This window comes from Syngnathus typhle, linkage group LG16 (genome assembly GCF_033458585.1).
Source record: "Syngnathus typhle isolate RoL2023-S1 ecotype Sweden linkage group LG16, RoL_Styp_1.0, whole genome shotgun sequence".
Taxonomy (NCBI): Eukaryota; Metazoa; Chordata; class Actinopteri; order Syngnathiformes; family Syngnathidae; genus Syngnathus; species Syngnathus typhle.
Window position 1 is genome coordinate 8,465,013 of NC_083753.1, and position 22,041 is coordinate 8,487,053.

At 43.9% G+C, this 22,041-nt stretch overlaps 1 protein-coding gene and 2 long non-coding RNA genes across 11 annotated transcripts in view; 1 reads left to right on the top strand and 2 right to left on the bottom strand.

Annotated features, from left to right (window-relative positions):
- The window catches only part of meis2a (Meis homeobox 2a), a 63,594-nt gene extending 47,796 nt beyond the window's left edge, over positions 1-15,798 (bottom strand). For 4 of the 9 annotated variants that reach the window (XM_061301337.1, XM_061301335.1, XM_061301334.1 and 1 more), the window contains exons 1-7: positions 14,874-15,798; positions 14,506-14,732; positions 13,444-13,585; positions 13,295-13,345; positions 13,168-13,218; positions 12,485-12,634; positions 4,850-4,964 (exon numbers count right to left, since the gene is read on the bottom strand). In XM_061301337.1, coding sequence (XP_061157321.1) covers positions 4,850-4,964; positions 12,485-12,634; positions 13,168-13,218; positions 13,295-13,345; positions 13,444-13,585; positions 14,506-14,732; positions 14,874-14,885 — 748 coding nt within the window. In that variant the 5' untranslated portion in view covers positions 14,886-15,798. The remainder of the gene's footprint in view (positions 1-4,849; positions 4,965-12,484; positions 12,635-13,167; positions 13,219-13,294; positions 13,346-13,443; positions 13,586-14,505; positions 14,733-14,873) is intronic. The other 5 variants (XM_061301336.1, XM_061301340.1, XM_061301342.1 and 2 more) reach the window with 3 other exon arrangements.
- Positions 15,799-15,902: 104 nt separating this feature from the next.
- LOC133169284 (uncharacterized) overlaps positions 15,903-22,041 on the bottom strand; it is a 66,090-nt gene continuing 59,951 nt past the window's right edge. The window contains exon 8 of the long non-coding RNA XR_009718395.1: positions 15,903-15,963. This is a non-coding gene — a long non-coding RNA (uncharacterized LOC133169284). The remainder of the gene's footprint in view (positions 15,964-22,041) is intronic.
- Positions 18,889-21,930, top strand: LOC133169709 (uncharacterized). The gene is made up of 2 exons (XR_009718437.1): positions 18,889-18,989; positions 19,716-21,930. It is a non-coding gene; the product is annotated as an uncharacterized LOC133169709 (long non-coding RNA).

The window sequence follows — 22,041 nt, forward strand, 5'->3', positions numbered from 1 at the left end:
GGTCAGGCCTAACCGGGTTAGTCCAGGCCGGGTCCGGACGAAGGTATTCGATATATAAAAGAGAAAGTAAGTGCTCAGTTTTGTTTTCTTCCCCCCCCCCCCCCCCCTCTCCTGATTATCTTTTGTTTGTCCTAACGCGATCTATCAGAACAGAACAGCGGGTCGGAAGAGCGATAGAGCTGGAGAGAAAGAGAGGGAGAGCGGAAGGGAGGAAGGAAGAATGGAGCAGAGGGAGCTGATCATTCTCTTTAATCACATTTTGGAAGAGGGCCAGGTAGTCTGCGGTCCTGCGAGGGGCGAAAGAAAGCCAGGAGGGGGGGGGGGGGGGGAGAAGGGGATTTCGGAGCAGCTCGCATCGCCCCGCACACACTGCGTGGGGCGAGCACGGCGTGTGTGCGGGTCGGCGCGCGTGCGTGCGGCTGTTCCCGTAAATGCCCCTGAATGCTGAATCCAGCAGGAATCTGGTGTTAGAGCAGAGGCAGGGCAAGATCCATTTTAAAACTATGTGCATTAACTATACTTTTCCCCATAGATTAAGCACTCCACATGAATAATTTAGCCTCTCTTATGCTAATGGGATCATGAAAGTATAACACACACATACACGGCAACCACCACACCCCGTCAACGTGTTTTCACCCCCTCGACTCTTCTCAGCTTTCAACAATAACTCCAGACCCTCCCAACAAAACCATCACGCACACTAGCAAACTCGACAACTTCTATTAGCGCAGTGCTAACGTTGAGCTAATACGGTCACAGAATCGAAACACGTTTCGTCAAGCACGTGCGGCGTTGACTGAGGTAGCGCGGGGTGTAAAGATTATCAGCGCACAAGCAGCTGGGAGTGAGGGCCATGAAACAGCGGGGCTCGGCTCTGCTTTATTGTTTATCTGTTGTTTATGGGCCAGTGTTCAGCTTTAATTACGACACTAAATTAAAGCCTAACAGGCACTTAGAGGGAACACGGATACCCACACACACACACACACACACACACACCGATGATGACCCTCTCGTCTTTCACGGCGGCGTTGGGCAACTCGCTTTCAAAATGTTTTCCATCCATCTATCCATCCCAGATCTTATCTTTCTTGGATGGGAGGGGGCACCCTGAGGGGGTCGCACCCCAAAATCTCACCGCACACCCGGCTCATTCACACAAATGTACCGACCGCAACAGCATCAGGCCGGGCACTCTCAGGCCCCTCCCCTTCCGCTCCATCCATCCATCCCGGCTCCCTCCAGGGAGTCGTTCTGCCCACAAAAGCGTGGGGATTGTGCAATTGTGGAGAAAATGCTACAAAATGCTTTCTGCCCCTTTTTTTTCTTCTCTCCACTACGGGAAAAAGCTTTCACTCACCACTCAAGTCTTCATGCATAGCTAATAATTACAAGTGCGGACTTGATGCTCGCCTACCTTTCTGAATCAGCGTTCGGGGATTAAGCGTTCATGTCTGAGTATGTCGAAGGGTGTTTGTCAAATGTGCAGCGAGCGTTGCAGCGCTAACACAATTGCGGGCACCTCGCTGCGAGACGAACGCACATTCATCAAGTTTAACTCCCTGCCGCGAGATAAGCTTGGGCGCCATCCAAAAAGACCGTTAATCAAAATGATGCGCCGTCCGATCCACTTGGTTTTGTTTATCTACACAACATAAGGGAGTCACTCAAACATGCGGGTGTTTGCATGAATACGATATTTCTATGCGCCTTTTGGGCTACTGTACCGCCGCCACAAGTTGAAACGATTGGCAATAAACGGCTCCTGGAGGAGGTGGCAAAACACGCTCGAACACTTGTTTAATTGTTTTTTGGCACCACTTCAGAGCCACACTTGATGCTGAGACTCGGGCGGAGGTGAATTGCGCTGGCGGCGAGCATTCCCGGGTCCCAAGTATGTGAGAGGTCGAGCTAAGAATGAGTGCACTGAATGGTGCTACGCTAAGGGTGTCCAAACTTTTCCCTCTGTGGGCCACTTACAGAAAAGAAAGACTTAGATTATTTATGTCCATAAAATGGAAAGTGGAGCACTTTTTTGCTTCTCTAAGTGAATGGTGCCATTTTTTTTTTTCATTACCATCCACCAATCAGCTAGCATAACGCTAACACACAACGCAATGGAACTAGCATCTATGTTGTGGTAATTCCAAAACTTGAAGTCTAATATTAATTCAGTTAGAAGTCTTCTTCTGTGTTTCGTTACCAAATTAACTGTGTGTATTATACTGCCCCCTTGTGACCAAGGGGCGCATAGCAAGATGAGCAGCACTATGTCCATTGAATTATCACGATGCATTAATTTATCATGATTTCTTTCTTATTATGTTACTGCTGTAAAACAAAAAGTGCAATATCGTAGAGTGCTGAAGATGATGTTGCCCAGCATAAAGGGGGGGGGGGGGGGGTCGGCACAACGTAGCTGGCATGAAAAAGTGGATGTTTCTCTTGGAAGAAAGTACTCGGTGCCCATCTGGCCGTCTCCCATCCATTCTGTCTGATCCTCATGCTCACCCCTTTTAACAAGGGCCAAGCTGTTAAAGACCCCATTACTACGGCGAAGCGTACATTTCGCATTTTCTCGGCGGACTCGAGAGCGCGCGGCGCAAATTTTATGTGGGAACGTATCTGGAGATAGAAAAGGTGGGAGGTGGGTGGGGGGGCAGTGAGTAGTACTAGCAGTGGCGGGGCGGTAGAATGGAAAAGGGCCAGAGTTGGGAGTCAGCGAGTGCTTCAAGCGTTAACGTAATTGCAAGAATGTGAAAAATGAGGCGGCGGGGCTCCCGAGCGGAGCGAAAGGTCAGAGCCCGGCGCACACAAAACAACTGGCTGGAGGACGGCCTCATTAGACCATTAAATCAGCTGACCCCCCTCTTACGCCCTTCCAGCCTTCCTACTTTTCCTTCTTCTTCTCTGCCACTTACTTGGATGCAGGTGTCGACATGCTATTCATGGACGGTGATATCATCGTTAAATCTAACTAATGACTAAAGCGTAATGAGGTGAGTCACGTGCCTCACTTTAGTTGTTTTCTTGTCCGACGAGTGTAAATAAACTGAACAGTATTAGAAATTCAAGAAAATGCTGTTTATATCTATGGCAATTTTTTTTTTTTTTTTAACTAAACTAAAATATATATATTTTAAAATTGGTGTATCTACAAATGCAGCAAGCCACATTTCATTTTATAAAATGAATCATTTAGCAATTTTTAAACACGCATTTGAATATATTTTCATTATTATTATTATTATTATTGACAGTCAATGTGAATGAGACGCCGATGTGGGTCTTGGCCCGGCGTAAAGTGCCATACCGTAACTGTCTTTGGCCTCGTATCGATCGTCTGTTACTGGATACGGTGCGGATAGGAGTCGATAAGTGCTCTGTGGATTACAGGTCACTTGTACTTATGTGTGTAAGATAATCAATAGGCAGTGCATTTGTTTCTCTCCTGCCTCATCTACCCCCCACATTGCTCTCTGCTTCCTGCATGCAGCAGTGCATCTGGTCTACTCTTCAGAGAATAAATCCAAAAGAATTTCCATGACTTTAGCTAAAAATGGCACTAAATTCCACCAAAAGGGAAAAACCCTCCATAATAGGATCAATAACATTCCCGGCGGTCGTAGCCAAGCGATCCTGGTCCTGAGGCCCGACTAGTCGGGATGCGGGTGACCACAGAGGTCTGCGGTTGGTTAATGGCTCGTCTGAGATTGTCTCAAGGCAGCCCCGCCGCAGAGCGTGCCGTCCGTCAATATGTTTGATCACTTATTGGCAAAACGATACATGCTTGCTTCTGCTGTTGGAGGAAATTTGGTGCAAAAAGCGTGCACACTGCCCGAAGGCAAGCACAGGCGTGATCAATGTTTTCCTTTATCCAAGGTGCACATGTTTTTGATCGCGTCAGAATTGACAACGAGCGTGACGACCGAATGGAGACACACACGTGTGAGTGGCGCACACTATCTGTAACACATTCCAATATGTGTGTTGTGAAACGCTTTATTCCCGTTTGGCAGGTTGTGTGTTAGATAACACTAAAGTGTAATTAGAGGCTGTTGTGTGCAGCAAACTTAATGTTGGGTTGTTTTTTTATGTGAGAAAGAACTGACAGAAATGCACTATTACCTTTTGTTCGATTCTCGAAATAGCAACGTTTCTGGAAAGCTTTTTTTTTTTTTTACGACGGTGTTTAGCTAACAGCAGATAAGCGCCTTCATTTTTAGGTGCGACTGTGTTTACATGGACGCCAGTCAAAAGAAGGGATCATTTAAAGGAGCACAAGGAGGGAGATGGTTTGGGATGTCATCAGGAGTGCTGGAAATGGGCGATTGAGAGCCTCTGCTTGTTGATGATGATGCTGCTCATGTACAGTGGAACAGCTTAGGTGCCACACAGTACTCAATTAAAAAAAAATTGGGAGAATTGAAATAATTTCAGGGTCAAATTGTCGCCGTTGTAAAACCTTTAACTTTTGAAATTAATTAGTTTTAAAATTTTGTTTTAATGATGAATCTGGTACATTAAACATAAATGTGTTAAATTAGAGAGGGTGTGCACACTTATGCAGCCAAATTATTTCAGGTGTTTTTTTTTTTTTTTTTAACTTTCCCGCTTAATTGTGGCTTTTTCAATTCAGTCGTGCAGGTTAACTTGAAAAATTATTCATCGCGGTCATTTTCACAAAGACTACCATTTGAACAGGGGTGTGTAAACTTTTTATATCCATTGCACTTTGGTTATACGTTCAGAATTGTGCGACCTTGGGTTCCACTGTAAATGAAGGCTACATAACGAATGTATGCTAGAGTGTCTTTGTGTTATTGCGTCTTGGCAAGACACTCACCTTGTTCGCTGCTGTTGTCGCCGCTTTGTGACGCATGACCCCCGCTGGAGGGCCCCGGCGTGCCGGCTGAGTGCGTGGACGTGGCGTCGTCGTGGTCTCTCCAAGACGTCGGGTTCTGCCGTTTCCCAATCGAGAAAGCCAGCAAAAGAGAAAAAAAAAAGAAGAACATGAGTATGAGTTTGTCTACCTAGCTAGCTAGCTAACAAGATTACTAGACAGCATACACACTGACAACACGCTAGTTAGCTTGTAGCCAGTCATACAAAGCCTTTAAGTATCTTTCCTAGGATGGTAGACAAAAGAAAAATTCAAAACCCAAGGTCTACACAACCCTGATCGACAGGCAACACACCCACACACACACAAGACAAACAAAAGAGAATCAAGCACTGCAGCATCTGGCCATCAGTCAAAATCGTGCAATCAAAGCGCTTCATTAATGCATGAGAACAGAACTCTTGCAATGCGGCGTCCTGCACGACGGGCTCTGCTGAGTAATTGTCGGAACAGACACACACACACTCTACTTTATAGCATTTTTTTTTTTTTGTTATTGTTGTATCACTACCGAGCGAGACTTCCGTGTCAAGTGCGAAATACAGAGGTAAGACGTCCAAACACACCACAGCCGCCATTAATCATTACCGCTGTCAGGAGTGAAAATAAGGTATGACAGTGATTCTCCTGCTAATCTGCCAAAAATGTGCACACGCCCGCAGAGGCTCACGAGGAATACACACACACACATGCACGCACACGTATGACATAATAGGGGAGCAGTATAAACACACGGATGCACACATTCACTTTCATAAATGCAGGTTGAGAACGGCAGGCCTCAGCCAAGGCCCAACAATAACACCAGTTAGCGTTGGAACGCCTCCCTCCTAGCTTAGCGGCCAATAACAAATACTGCATTTTATTTCATTCTAGGGGGCGATGGTGTCAAAGTTTTCATGCCAACTGGCTTTAAAGATGACTTCTTACGCCGTCTTCCCCGGCCCACGAGGAAGCCGACTACTCGGGCTGTTACAGGAAAGGCTTTATCAGTGCCACATGACGGCAGGCTCGGCTTGGAATTTCCTCCGTCGTTTCAGACTGACCGATGGCGTCACTCGGCCCGAAAATCGCCATACCGTAGGGATGTCACGAAAACGAAAAAAAAAAAAAAAGCTTGGCGACTTGAATTAAAATGTGAGTGATGCTGCTCAAGGGGCCCTTGAACGGAGCCCAAGGCAAACAAACTCTGCCTTGCACCGAGGCTTCCCGCAAACCACTTCTCAGTTCCCGCTATGCCCCCCCCCCCCCTCCCCTCCCTATACATATTTTTGCAACATTGTCTACATTGAGCTGTCCTGGAGGAGGGCAGCCTCACTTAGTGTCAAGTTTTAGCGGGAGGAAATGGAGGCGATGAGACGAGCGGCTGCCGGGCTCCTCTGGGTGCCGAGTCCTGCTGTGCGGCGAGCGAGGGTCCTTTTATCTGCTAAAGGCGGCGCAGATGACTACACAAGACCCTCCAACGCCCCCTCCGCCTCCATTCAAGGCTCTCTCAGCGTCAGCTGTTCACCGGATGGCGCTGGGCGGAAAAAAATAAAAATCTTGTACCACTGCGTAGATTCCGCCTGGGTCGCTTGGTGACAAAAAAAATGTCACATGGATTTGCGTTCCATTATTGAGCGTGTTGTTGTTTTCGATGGACTCGTGGGAATGCCGCGCGGAAGCGAGACGCTTCACCCAAAATAGTCCGGTTGCGTCTTCATCACGTGGAGGATGAAGGGCGGCTCGCATGTAATTAAGCAGCAGGCTCAGCCGTTAAGAAAATGACCGGCTTCCACTCGGAAAACTGAAAGTCGGCCGCACTCCAGTGAGGCCGGCCGGGCTTGCTGGGGCCTTTAATGTAGCAAATCGATGAGACTTAATTCACCTATCATTGTGGGAGTCATTTGTCATTTTTAATGGCGCCGCCACTGAATTAAATTCAAAGACAGACTGCAGTTAATGGTGTTAAAAGGAAAGGATGGTTGTTGTTGTGTTTTTTTTAATGCTAGCTTATATACTGGTGGTTGTCAGATTTGTGTGATGTCATCGTATTAATAAACACTAAAGGTTGCAGATTGCGGATCCCGGTTTCAAAAAAAAAAAAAATTTGTTTATTTCCCGTAGACCACAACACAGCAGCATAACCACAACAAAATTTTTGTTCTTCTTCTTTAAATTCACCAGTAATCCAAAAGCCTGTCTGCAAAACACATCACAAGCCGGCATTGTAACTTTGCTCGTGCGACAAAAGCCCTCCTCTGCTTCCCTCATAAATTATTTACGGCGCCCTCTCTCTGAGCGGAGGGCGCAGCGGCGGCATCATCATCAGACGCCGCGCAAACACAAACATACACAAGCATTTTGTCGCGGGCCCTGTGGGTGTGATAAAGTTCAAACAAGTTGTGCGTGTCAGCCAAATAGTCAATCTACACAACAAGCGAGCGAGCGAGCGAGCGAGCGCCAGGCAGGCACAACAACAGCAAAAAGGGCAAATTCAGGGAACGAGGCGAATATTCCCTCAAGAAAGGCTGTAATTAAGAGAAACGTACTCGGCGCTAATTGTCTTCAAAAGCGTAGGAACAAGATGGAGGGAAATGGCGGCGTGCAAACACACAGGGGTGTGGGGGGGGGGGGGGGGCAAAAGGAGCAAAGTCTCAAGGGGGTTGCCTTTTGCTGTCGTAATACAAGTTGTAATTACACTGGTGTCTTGACTTAGGGCTTTAATTTGTCCTGTGACCACGCTTGTAACTCAAAACATTTGTATCTCAAATTATCTTCACCCCACTGAAATCAATGGAAATGCCATACGGCCCCGCAAAAACCACATTAAATAAAAAAAAGGAGCGCACCACAGCAGTGTAACTTTGTCAAATTATACAGTAATTACATCATTAAATTGAATGTCAATTAAATGCATCATAATTTGTACATCCCGGTGTGCATTCCTCGGTCAAACTAATATGGACATACAAAATACACGAAAAAGAGTTTCGCACAAGTGAATCAATAAACTGCAATAAAGTTATTATGGATTATTTTGATTTAGTATTTGTTTAAAATAATAAAATAAAAAAATCAGGTCGACAAATCCCGTGCCTCGCATTTCTAAACACCTGCCTCGCACGCTTTGCCTGCATCCCTTGGAATTTTGGCGAAAATTGATTTAGCGGCGTCATTCAATTTCCCTCCAATTCCCCTGAAAGCTGCGAGGGAGAAATGGAGGGAGGGAAAGGAAGGATGGCGTGCATGGAGAGGTTAAAGGGATCCTGTGCTGATCGTGAAAAGAACAGCTGACACACGAGGAGTGCAAACACGCGCACGCACAAAAAGTCATAAATCATAACGCCGGCTGATATCTCGAGACATCTTGCCACACGACAAACACGTAAAGGAGGAGGGAAGGTCATAATTACATGCTGCAAAAAATTGTAGGTGCACCTCGCCACCAATTATGCAGAATAATAAATGGATCTCTTAAGTGAGCAGCTAATAATTCATTTTCTCAGTTGTGCTCTGACAAGGGGGTGACTTGCAAACTTTTGCAGAGGGCAACTTCTCACTGCACAAGTTGCATCCCATTTAACAGAAACACTTTGGGAAGAGTAAACTAATAAACAGAATTAACAATTGAAAAAAAAAAAAGAGAGGAATTTTTCTAATCGGTGAAATAAATTATTTTATATATATATATATATATTTTGCACAGGTGCACCTAATATTCTGTCACGCGCCAGCACACGACAAATTACAGCCTACCAAAATTACCCCTAAATAAATCAAGGCCTCGCTCCAAACACCTTCCATAAAAAGTTATTGTAATGATGATGATGCTCGAGGGGATTCGCCGGAGGAGTTTTATCGAGGTGCACCTAATAAAGTGGTGCACATAAAAACAGACAAGTGACTTGAAGAGACGTCTATCATTACCTGCGAATGTTCTATTAAAAGACCAAAAAAAAAAAAAAAACTGCTCACATCTGTGCGGCGCCGCGCACGTTGTCCGGTATACGACCTTGCGGCAGCTGCATTATAATGCACTTTTTGAGAGGCGCAGGGAGAGGGTGCGCAGAGAGCAACAAGTGAGTAAAGCCTCTCTTTCGCTTTCTCTCTCTCTCTTGCTTGCAGCCATGATGATTAGATATGGCTCCCAACAGGCCCCGGGAGCCCTAATCAAATAGGAAATGTAAGGCTAGATGGAACTGCATAGCAACCCAACACTAGACATAAAAAAAATATTATGGATAACATGAAATAATATGGACTATTTTAAAAGTGGACTGAAACTCGCTTGTGTGAGTCAAATCCATTTTTCTCTCGCAAACTTTTTACAAGTGTGGTGCACTCTCGCATCAATTCATTTGCCGAAGAATATTACAAATGTTGCAAAAGATTTAACAGATCCCAACAACATTCCAACTTTTTGCTCACCTCAAAACCACCACGAAAATCTTTCTTTACTCATGCGTAACTGAGAGTCTTCAAATAATCTTGCTATCCATGCGATATCATCGCCATGCATGCAGAACATACCAGCTTGTTTTTGTACCCTAAACAAGCAAAGCCAAGCTGTACTCGTCCATTACAACACTTGAGGGGAACCTCCAAGTGAGCTCACCGTGTCTTAACCAGTTCCCGGCCTGTTGCAGAAAATCCAATGTAAACAGAGACCCACCCCCCCCCCCCTCTTCCCCTCTACCCCCCCCTCCTCTTTCCAGCCATGCAGCGTCAAGATAAGCAAGAGCGTAACCTCCATGGGAACTCCTATCTACCTCCCTGAGGAAGGATCTCCAAAACAAAGCGGCGAGAACCCTGCAAGGTCCTCAAAAGTACAAGCGAGGGGATCCGAATCGTTTTAGTTGTGTTTCGTTAAATCGGGCGCTGGAGAGTCGAGCGAAAAATGTCATTAAGAGGCCAGCCGAGAGCATGTTAACGACTTAACGCCTCTATTTTACCCCGTTTTCCACTGGACGGAGTTGGCCAAAAGGAGGGGAGGGGTGAGTCCTGGGTGGGCCCCATAGGCAGAGACAGTCCCCAAATCAACAGTGGCAGTGAACGCCTCTTATTCGCTCCAGCGTAATTCAATCACGCCCAAGACAATGCTGCTTTCACGTGTAAATAAAAAGTGTGCCTTCTTGAGATGTTAGGTAGGAGAACAGGGGAGGGAGGGGGGGAGCATGGAAACACAAGTACCCTCCTCATCATCTCCACTAGAACCAACTTTCACCACTCGAGCCGCCAGCGCCCAGGGAGGGCACGGCCCATTAAAAATGCAAAGCGGAGAAAAGTGGACCTGAGCGATCCCAATTGAAGCTAGTTAGCATAGCCAGCTAAGGTCCAGACTCCTCTTTTGGTAAACTGGAGATGACAACTCATTGGGAAATACGACCAAATTACTAACTTGTTCCTCATTTGTCATTTGTTTTGAGATGTTTACGTCGGTGTTTATTGCTCTCCAATTAGCATCTTTTTTTTTTTTTTAGCCGAAGTAGCCGCCATAAAAAAGTTGACCAGCGTCACGACCGAGAAATAAATCCCTCAAAGTTTAAACACCCGACAAGTAAACGAGAGTCTCGGCCTGCAGATCTCATTTTTCCTAGCTAGCACTTTAAATAGGGGTTAATTAAGTGTGTGTAAAAGTTAATAACAATGTAGTAAATGCTTTAGAAAGGGTTAATAAACATCACTGCGCTCAACAACAAAATGCCGGCTCACTATTTGATGACCTCATACTTGTGTCGCATTGTCTCACTATTTGGCAACTTTATGCTGGGGCCACACAATTTATTCACTCAATGAGTTGATGTTATTCCAAACTATTTGTCAAACTAAATGAAAGAGGTGTGCTATAAGTGATTAGGACTTGAAATGAATCATGCCAATTGTGTGTTCACCATGTGGCAAGTTGATGCTAGCTAAAGCCTTGCAATTCATCCACTTGAGTCCGTTTAAAATTAACTTCTTGTAAGTGGGTGTAAGAATTATAATTAGAAAAGTGTGGTATAATGACAATTACAATGAATAAATCATTCAAGCTACAAGTGTGCTCACTATTTAGCAGGTTGATGCGAAGGCCACATTGGGTGAGTTAATACCTTAAGACTAAAGCTTATTAAGAGAGTAAGTGGCAGAAATATAAATGAAGAGTTGCAGTATAATAAGTAGTCAAGGTAAACATGGGTTCACTATTTGGCAAACGCCAAACACACTCACTGATCTGATTCGAGCAATTATTGACAATATGTACATACCAACCATTATTGTGAATTCTAATCACTGCAAATATTCCTCTATTCAAATATTTGCAATAGATAACAATGCCATGCATGATTTGGCCACTTTTTAGAAAGAGGACCAAAATATAGACTAGCTTGACCCTTGTAAATACAACCCCATGGTCTACCTCTGTGTGAGTGTGTGTTGGAGGCCTGAAGCCCAAGTCGAGAGATGGGAGCACACACTTTGCATAATGTACTAAGTGACTTTGTTGCAAGCAAAACATTTGTTCTATAAATTTGCATGGACTCAACAATAGCAATAATAATAATAATAATAATAATAGCAATAATAATAATAATAATAATAATATGGGACTGGAAGTTGCTGCACCATAGGTGTTTATAATTGAATTCAGCATTCAGTAGCCTCCAGTCATAAAAGGGGAGGCAAAGCGGGTTGAGTGGAAGAATTGCACACTGCAGTGTTAAAAAAAAAAAAAAAAAAGGAGTAATCAATAGCAAACAATTAAACACATTAACATCAGCAGCAGTGCAGGAGGAGGAGAAAGGGTCTCTGAGCGAGGAGCATCATAAGCAATCTGAACTTGACATTGATGCTTCAAGCCTCACGTTGCAATAGGCAAGCGTGCGCGCGCACAAGCGCACACGCGCGCGCAACCTCCGTGCACCTCTCCGGAGACAACCCACAGTAGCTTTGCAACACTCCCACAGCCTCCTCGCGTGGAAAACCCCCTTTCTCCTTTTCTTTCTTTATTTTAAATAGTGGCCTAAAGCTAAAGCTTAGCGGCTAACACGTAATTGTCTCTCCATGGTGCGCGCGCACACAAACACGCAAATGCACACGCATTACGGCCGCATGAGCGCACCCAATCAAAGGACTTAAAACAATAACTAAGGCTATTGTAGCGCATTTAGCTTTTGACCCCCACCGGCACATCCGAGCTGCAGAAACGAGCGCGCACACCATTTAAGACTCAATATCTAGGCCAAACACTTAAAAGAAATTCAGAGCCAACAAAACATGTTGCGTTCCACAAATGAGAAAACGTAGGAAGCAAGAGAACGCTGCGTTCATGTCCAAGATCCACAAGGTTCCAAACAATTAAAAACAAAAATTAGACTTCACCAAGCCGTGTTGCGTTCAAGACACGAGAACAATCATCGACAACGTCTTCAAACGTGACAAATCCAAAACAGTCGGAGGTGGTGCGTTCACGTACAGTATGCACATTTTAAATCAATATCAGCTGTGTGGAGGATGCGTTCAAAACTCAAATGTACGAGCAGAAAACAATAAGAAAAGTCAAACTCAAAACACACACACACGGAGACGCATTAGAAAAGTGGTGCGTTCACTTACATGATCGGCGAGGTTCGTCGACGAGCCAGAAAGCTCTTCGTGGTCCGATTTGGAACTTCCATCCCGCTCATCAATCACTAAATCTATTGGCATTTTTCCTTTCAAACAGCTGATGTACCGATGGCAAAAATTGTCACAAAGCTCGTGCACCTAAAGGAGGGAAGGGGGGGGGGGTGGGGGGGGGAATAATATAATTACAATTTTTTTTTTTCTTCCCCAGGATGTGGGCGAACACTCCAGGCGATCCGAGAATAACTCCAATTAAGTCGCGGTGCAAAACAATAGACAAACTGTTGCCGTGCTTTATGATTATTCTCCCGAGACATGCAGCAACAAGTTGAAGTGTAACAAGCACGAGCAAATAAAAGACAAATAAAGATAAAATCATAATCCAAAATTCAAATAAAGTGCAGGGGCGTATTAAGTGGCAGCAGTTGAAAGCAGATACGTGCATGCGGATCAATAACGTGCGCCAAAGAGGCTTAATTGAGCACCAATTGTTACTTGAGCTGCTTAAGCTGGCCTGCATTAAATATGACTATTTATTCCGCTGCGTCGTGTGACGAGACCATCTTAGAGGTAAAAACAAAAAGAAAGAAATAAAAAAATAACATGCATATTGTCATGCTCACATTAAAACAGCCCCCCCCCCCCCACGCCCCGATTTTTTTTCTTTTTTTTACCTTTTCTAATTCCAAGAGGTGAAATCGTAATACTTGTATGGCTTGTATCATCTGGAACACATAGAAACATGCATTCACTTTAAAAATATATTTTCTAGTTGAGATGGACACTTTAAACTAGACTTACCAAATTGTCCAACTCTGGATTTGATGAAAATAAAGGTTTTTCTGCTCGGACCTAAAAGTAAACAATTACAGCAAGTTAGTTTTAAAGTCCGAATGCGTTTTGGGATTTAAAAAAAAATGCGATTTGCGTGCTCGTGTTGGCTTGTGGACCTGCTTGGCGAACACGGCGATGTCCTCGTTGAAGGAGTCTGAGGAGCACACGTCTCCCCCGGCCACCCCGGGTTCCCTCGGCGTGCACGTCGCCAATTCGCATTTCTCGAAGACCAGAGCGAGCAACGGGAAGAGAGGATGCCTGCACAGGGGCGAGTAAACGCGGGCTGAGCACAGCGCAGCGTGTCGGGAACTCCGGAGCTTGCATCCAAATAGTTCTTTTAAATCTTTTTTTTTTGCATTTTTAACACCCCCCCTGCCCAAAGAAAATCGACACGCTTTTAAAAGCCTGCATGGTAATATTTTACTTTTATTATGATAAGCTTCTTTTAACCACATTTTTAACCTCTCATTGATCCACATGGTGGAGACTGACGTTTTCGTAAGTGCACCGTGACAAGCGTGAGAAGTGCAGCACAAAAGTGAAATGCACACACACACACACTCGTATACACACGGCCAGGGAGAATTAAGCAGAAAAGACTCTTGCTTTTATTTTAGTGTTTATTTGTCCAGCACCGAGGACGTTTGTAAACTTACGTACGGCGTTGACAGTAGAAACTATAATTCTAAATCATGAGAAATAAACTCACGGGTCATTCACGCACTCGCTTTTGCACCGTGGAATTAAAAATGTAGGTGAAATAAAATGTTATAAACTACTTATTTTGCGCCGGGTATTTTGATATACGCAATGATAGTTTTGCAGGCAAAAGTGGGCAGAGGACATTATTTACAAAATCCGCACGCGATTAGAACGTTACGTACGTTTAAAGCTATATTTCTAACAATTATATAAAATGAAGATTCCAAAACGCCTACTTTGTGTGACATTGTTATTGTATTCTACGATAGAAAATAGTTTTTTAAAAATATAAAAACAACAAACTATGTTTTAAAATGGGGGATTTTCTTAATGAAGTTTTTATGTCATACATTTTAGGGTCTTTTATTTCTGCAAAAAAAAGCGTTTGACTCCCTGAAACTCTGCAAAAGTGTCCGCTCCTGTAGTAAGACCAAAATAAGGATTCTGGCCGTAAAAAAAAAACATGCACAGCTTACCCATAAATCTGGTCCTTATCCCTCTTTAGGACGTCGTTGACGGCCGAGCCCATGCTGGTGGGCATGACGTTGGGGTGGGGAGCGTGGGCTCCGTAGTGCTGGCTGGCGTGCAGCGGCGGTCCGTGGTTGAGGTGGTGGACCTGCGGGAGCGGCCGGGGTGCGTGCGGGTCTCCGTACATGGACGCCGATACGCCGTCCATGCCCCCGTAGTGGGCCAGCTCGTCGTACTGCGGGAGCGGACGCAATGGAGGAGAAGTTAGCGTCGAGCGATGGGACTTTGAGACGCTTTTCCCGACTGACTTTGGTGGTTGTTAGGACGGGAAACGTGGTGGTATGTTTACGGAGAAGCGCAGTGGAACCGTACTTACCCTTTGCGCCATCAGGCTGCGAAAAACTCCTTAATACGCCGTGCTGATTTTTGTGTGTGTGCAATATTTAATATTCCTCTCGTCCGCGTGAAAAAAAAAATCCAGCTCTCTCTTCTTGCCTCCTCCTTATTTTCGACTAACTTTTTGTTTTGTTTGGGCGAATTCTCCTATTCGCCGAGGCGGTCGCGCCGCAATCGTCGCATCGGATTGTCCTCCCAGGGAAAAGATTTTTTTTTCCGAAAGTGTCAAAAAATACGGTTGAAGTTTTAGAATTGGCCCGTCAACGAGCGGCGAGTAAAGTCAACTGTCGCGTCTATCATGGCTTTTTGCCACTCCGGCTGTCAATCAAAGCCAGAGGTTGTCAAGGTAATGAATGAATGACGCTCGGCGATGATGTTCAAGTTTTCTCTCTCGCTCGCTCCCTCTCTCTCCTTGTTTTTTTTTCTCGGGTGCCCTGCGTGTTAGTCCGGTGTCCCCCCCCCCTGTAAGTCCTCTCCGCTCTGTCTCCTTTAAATGCCTGCTTCGCCCCAGTGTGGACTTTTTGCACAAGCGGACCGCGAGGGAGGAGGGTTGCAGAAGAAGAAAAAAAACCAGGGAAAGATTTTTTAAAAAAGAAATGTCTGTCCGGGTCCGTTGCTTGATTGCTTGCTTGGTGCTGTCTGGCTTGGTAGCAGGCTGGTGAGTGAATGAGTGTCAGCGAGTGTTGTCAGCTCGGCGGCCGGCTCGCGTCCTCCGAACACACTGAGTGAGCGAGCGCACGGAGCGCACCGAGCGGTGGGCGAGCGCAATGACGGATCCCGGAAGTGGCGTGCTGGCCCCAGCCAGTGGTGGTGCGCCAAGGCGAGGCGAAGAGCTCTCCCACGCGAGAGAGAGGAGAGACCCACTCTTCCTCCTAATGCGTGTGTGTGAGTGTGTGTTTCTTTGTGTGTACCGTGTGTATAGTAGTAGACAAACCAAGCCTCCTCCTTCTTCTCTTCCTCCTCCTTCGCCTCCTCTTCTCCAGCCCCCCCAACCTTCCAAAACTCTCTCCCCACCCACCCAAAATACTTTTGGGATCCACGTTTGGACAGCAACGCAACACCGCACACTTCTGCAACACACAACAAGAACATTATTATACACACATTTACATACACACATTCAAGGTAAACAAACTGTTTCTCGGAAGAAAAAAAAAAGATAAAGTAGTAAGCAATAGTACAGGTGCATTATGATTGTAAAATATTGAAAATAAAAAAACTCGGATCTTCAAATGGAGAAACGCAAGCCATTACTCAAAGCACATCCTGATATTAGCAAGTGGTAAAAAAAATATCAATGTGACCATTTATGATGATTCCCATGTAGAAATGTAAACCGCAATCATGTGGCTGTGATGTCGCGAGCATAGATCATCGTCATTTTGAAATGGAGCGCGCAGTAAATGTCCACGCGCACCATATTCACTCTTTCCATGTGTACCAACTTCTTTTTGAAACTCCGGGGCCAATATAAGATGATGATGATGAATTTGAGGCTAACGTAGTAAACACCGCAATAAACACAGCGCCATTTTTTCCACTTGTAGTGACGTCTTTGAAAACACGGCCAACCAAGACGACGTTCAAAAAGAGTCAACCAACAACGGCGGTGCTCTGCTTTTCCCTCCGCTGCGCCGATTTTTTTCTTAAAACATGATTGCGATTCACATTTGATTGTTAAAACAACCAAATTATGGCTGACAAAAATCATTTCCCCCCCCCAGTTGTGGTGACTTTTGTTAAGATTATTCTGATTCACATTTGCAGGTGTTTACAATAAATGCGGTCGAAGCAAAAAAACGGTATTTTCGCAAATGGGCCGAGTGTGTCGGCTTATTTTTTAATTTAAAAAATGATTTGTTCTCTGATTTTGCTGTGCAAACAACTACAAAAGGGCTGCAAATCTTATGTTTTTACTATTGTGGGGACTTTTGAACACCTTATGGAAGATTATGAACCTGATTCTAGTGTTTAAATGAAACAATGCTTTTTCCGTACTTGTGATGACTTTAAAGATGTTACTTTATCCAAATTGAATCATAAAACAATCAGGTTGCATTCGTCGCCTTTTCTTAATGGGATGATTTTGTCCATATTGAACATTAAAGTTGCTGCAAATGTCGCCATCCTTTTTTTTTCTTCACTTGTTGATTTGCTTCCTGACCAAAATCTGTACGTTAACAAGGATATTAGGAAACGTAAGTCAATATAAAATGTCAGTTCAAATCTGAGAGTAGTTTAAAAGTAAAATATTTTTCTTTTCTCTTATTTTGTGGTCTCCTCTCCTGATAGGAATCAGTGCCTGGGAGTATTTGGTCAATTATCAAGACATGGCCATGCGGGCATCATCAATCATGAGGGGGGGGGGGGCTGAAGCTGAAGAGGAGGAGGAGGCGACGGGACGGGGTGGGGGTGAGGAGGAGGAGCAAAGGAGGGCATCGTTTGCACGTGAAGACCCTCCAGGAGCTCTTTAGGCACGGGGCCACCTCGCTATGCTTTTAATAGCGGTCGAGGATGATCAAGAATTTACAAAAGGGGGATTAGGAGGAGCTTGTACTGCAGGGGAGGCCAACCCGAAACAAACAAATAACGGGTTAATAAATGCAAGGTGACAACAGTTACGTTGGCATACAGGAGAGAGGGGGGGGGGGGCGGGGGTCGTGGGTGTGGGAAGTGCAAAGGATCGCAAGCAAGGCTTTGACAAACGGCTGCGTGGACATTTCAAGCAGCAATTCTCCGGGAAGGAGCACGCACATGCAGAGAGAGAGCGAGTGAGAGAGAAAAGAGAAAGAGAGAGAGGGAGAAACACAAACAGCGTGGAAGAGCGCCGCTCCACTATGCGAGTTCGCCCGCCCCCCCTAAAACCACCACTAATGTTGGATTACACCGGTAAGTCGAGCGCGTGCTTTGTTGTCATATTTTGCATGCTTTTGATTGTTAAAAAAATGCATTTATCGAGGGAAAAAATTTTATATTAAAACGGGATAACATCGTTTTTTTCTTTCTCGCGTGGAAATAGTGTGAGCGTTTTTTTTAGCCCCCCCCGTGCAGTGATGTGAGCAGGCAAAAGAGCGTGTGAAAACAGTGGAGGTTAATTATGCGTGTCCAATGTAAGGCTCTTCCACGCACACACACGTATACACGCACACACACTATACGCACACACGCACTGCTTGCCTCGGAAATGCAAGACAGAAAGAAAAAAAAGAAAAAAACAGTATCATTTTTAATGACGTATTTTGTGATCAATTTAATTCCCCAAATGTAGTTTTTTTTACTTTATTTAACAAGCTTATATTAGGCAAATGTGGCTTTTTAAATAACGACGCAACGCATTTAAAAACGTGTCCGTTCAACAATTTACCTCTTGTCAAAATCCGGGTGTTTGCATTGTTGCTATTCCAACGATTTAAAAAAACGCACACTATGGAAATGTACGTATTTTATAAACGCCTAACGCCCATGTGGCCATTTGTGTGAAAATTATATATAGGCTATAACATCGAAATCAGACATGTCTTGGCCTTTTGAAAACAATCACACATTTACAGCGTCAATATTATAAATAAATAAACAGATAAATAAATAAATAGCTTTATTTTTGAAGCGCATGTACGATTATAGACACAACAGCTTAAACAATAAGATTGACACATTAAATCTTAATAATCACTCTATTGTCCACGCATTAGAGTTCCCCCTCCCACGTCGCAAGACTTGCTAATGCGATTTAAAAGTGGCACCGTTAAAAGTGCGAGCGGTAGTATCTTCTGAAGTCGGCTGTATATAAATAGTGGACGGAACCATCGGACGCCATTAACGGACGCTAACATTTCATCTGCCAGTGTCAAATGGAGGTCAGCAGAGGGTTAAAGCTCTCCGTGTCCGTGTGGGGGGACATGGCCAGCTGCGTTTTGGACTCATCACAAGCGGGCGTGCGTGCGTGGAGGTGCGTGCACGAGCGGGTGGGATGGGGTGTGGGATGGGGGGGGGGGGGGATCCATTTCAAGGAAAACAAGAGTGGGACAATCAGCAGGCTTAAAGATCATCAAGACACCCTGAAGAGATGGAAGGCCACCCCACGCAACAGCTACAGGTGGTGAGAATTGTTGCTTAAAATCCGCTTGAAGCAAAGAACTTGATTTGAGGTTTATTTGTGCTGACTTGGTTGATTTCCATATTTCCAAACCTGTTACGACCAAGTCAATGAAATGATCAGTCATTTACTCAAGATTTCAAACCAATTCAAAGTGGTCCAACGGCAACATTTTGCACATTGATTTAATTTATTTTTGCTTTGCCACTATTTGTAAAAAAAAAATATTAAAAAAAACGCATTAATCTAACAAATCCACCTTTATATTCAAATTTTCAAACGAATCAAACTAAAAAAAAATAATATTCACCAACTTAAAAAATGTCACATATTCCATCAGAAAATCAAATGTAACAATTTAACATTTATGAAGCAATTCAAAACAGTCTCATTGAAAAACTTCTCAACCTTCATGAAATTTCTGCTATCTAAAAATAAATTCTCTATTTCCCATTGAGAAGATAATTCCCAAGTCACTGAATAAGACTGCTCTCGTTCGTCTTCATTTATCAGCCTCACATTCTACTTTTCTTCCATTTCAATTAATTTTGCAGCGTTTCGACATGAACTGCATCGTCTCGTTAATAATAAATCTTCAGTCCCCACTGCAAGTATTTAGCAGTGCACCTGAACTCCAGGCGACCCCCGCCGATGCAATGTGACGACGTGGTTTCAAAAAAGGCAAATACTTGTAAAAGTTTCGCGACTCACTGTCAATTCTCTCAGCGCCCAAAACCACGGTTTACCCACCCCCCTTCTGGATGGGGGGCTACGGGAGGACTACGCGGAGGAGGAGGCGCTGCTGGTTGAAGACAGTTAGGCGGCGCTTTGGCGACACCTAGCGGCAAATCAGTTCACCATTTCAGCGCTGCTCAGCAACGTGGCGAGGAAAAGAAATAAATGCGAGGGGAAAGCAACGAGATGAATCTATATGGAAATAAAGAGACTAAATCAAAAGTAGATTAATAGTAAGCTTCAAATTCATGCAAAGTTATGGCAAAAATATAGTAGGGAGCATTTGGTCTTGTGAAAATAAATGGAGAAGAAAAACATTTTCTATGAGCAGCAACCAGCAGCGTGCTTGTAATATGGATGTACACATGCTGAAAGATAATCATTTCAAAATTCTAATTTATGCCAACTCATATGCAGACAAGCAGCACGTGACAAATGTATGTTACAATGCACAATTAAACAAACTAAATAAGCCCTTTTTGTATTTTTTTACAAAGACAATGCTCGTTTTTTGTTTATTGACCATTTTAACGTTACATTATAATGTGTAATTAAATTTACAATATGTTTACAATTAAATTATGCACTGCAGAGCTTTTTCTAATGTTTCGATTACACTACACATAATTTGGTTTAAAAATCGAAAAAATCAAAAAAAAAAATCACCCAACTGAGTCAAAAACACCATAATTAAATAAATAAATTGTTGAGTCATGACAGTAGCCGTTGGTCCCTTTTTGACCTATTATTGTGTTACTCTGGACCCAACTGTTACTTGGACCATCTTTAGAGAGTATAATTTTCCTCTTCGAAGTGTGTGCTTGTGCGTGCGTGCGTTTCCACCAAATGCCAATTTAATGAGCTTGTTGGTCCCAAAATACCTGATGCTCCCACAACCTACTGTAAGTGCCATAATCCCAGCCTGATCACATGATCCTTCCAGCCCAATACAAACAGTGTATGGATGACAAAATATCAATCGGAGTATTATTGGAAGGGTGGTGTTTGCAGCTGGGAAATAAAAGTTGCAGGGGTGGCTGCATGGAAGGGTGTGTGTGTAGGGGAAGGGGTGGTTGAGGAGTTAATAGCGGTCACCCTCTCGCTGCGCCTCTGTCGCTCATCATTTATCAGGCTTAAGGGGCTTAAACAGGCTGCAAAGGCCCACCTTTTATTACACATCAACCCCCCACCCCCACCCCCGCCTCTTTTGCCTTATCTACATTATAGGAAGTGTGCACGCATGCATGGCTGACTGTTGTTAATGCCCGTTTGGAAATAGAAACATGTCCAATAAAAAAAAAAAAAAAAAAAGAGAGCTGGGCATTGGGGGGTGGACATAGCTTTCGGCAAAAAGCAACACTTGACGCCACTCATGCGTGCGCATCTTGGGAGAGGAGGGTGGATGCTATCATGGCCCAAGTACAGTTTGAAATATGCTCACTTGTAAAATATTAGGTGTCTAAAATAGAAGTTTTATTTTTTGAGAAATTCATTTCTTTTTCGCTGGACTTGGTTTTTTTTTAAGATCATTTTTACGCCTATGCTTTACTGCCTTATTTTGACAAGGTTTTCTTTATTTTACTTTCAGTGTGCACGTGTCCTGTGTATTAAAACTATTATTTATGTGTGTTGTGATTACTATTACAGTAATATATTTGACTATAAAAAAAGTTTTACTTAGTACATTAATATTTTGGGGTATTTTTCTTCAACATTACTTGATTTATTTATGTTTATTTTACTTGCTTCATTGGCAAGCTTTTGTGTTTCCTCTGCGTCACTGTATTTGATTATTTGACTAGAATTACTTCATTTTAATGAAATATTCAACTGCAATATTTTCACAGATCTTTGGCCATTTTGTGTTATAAATGCTGGTTGTGAGCTCACATGCAGTCAGCTTGAACGCAGCTGCACACACACACACGCTCGCATGTGCACACAGCAGCACACACACACACACAGTGACACATTTTGATATTCCAGTCACACAGCAGAGTAAACACCGCTCTCCTATTCAATAACCATCATTGACAAGAGTCCGTATATTCGCGCATGAGCCTAAACACACAAATTGCGTGTAAACAAACAGGCCAAAACTCATCTCCTGCAATGAATAGTGTTTATACAAAGTACATATGATGGAGACTGTAACTGTTTTCTACTTCCTGGTTGGTTTTCAAATAAAATTTCAAATCAAACCTCAGAGTGGCTTCTTTTTGTATACCTATGGGTAATAATTTTGGTGATCTTTCAACCAAGAATAACTATTGGCATTGACACCAAATAATGTGCCTGAAATTTACAAACTAATAAA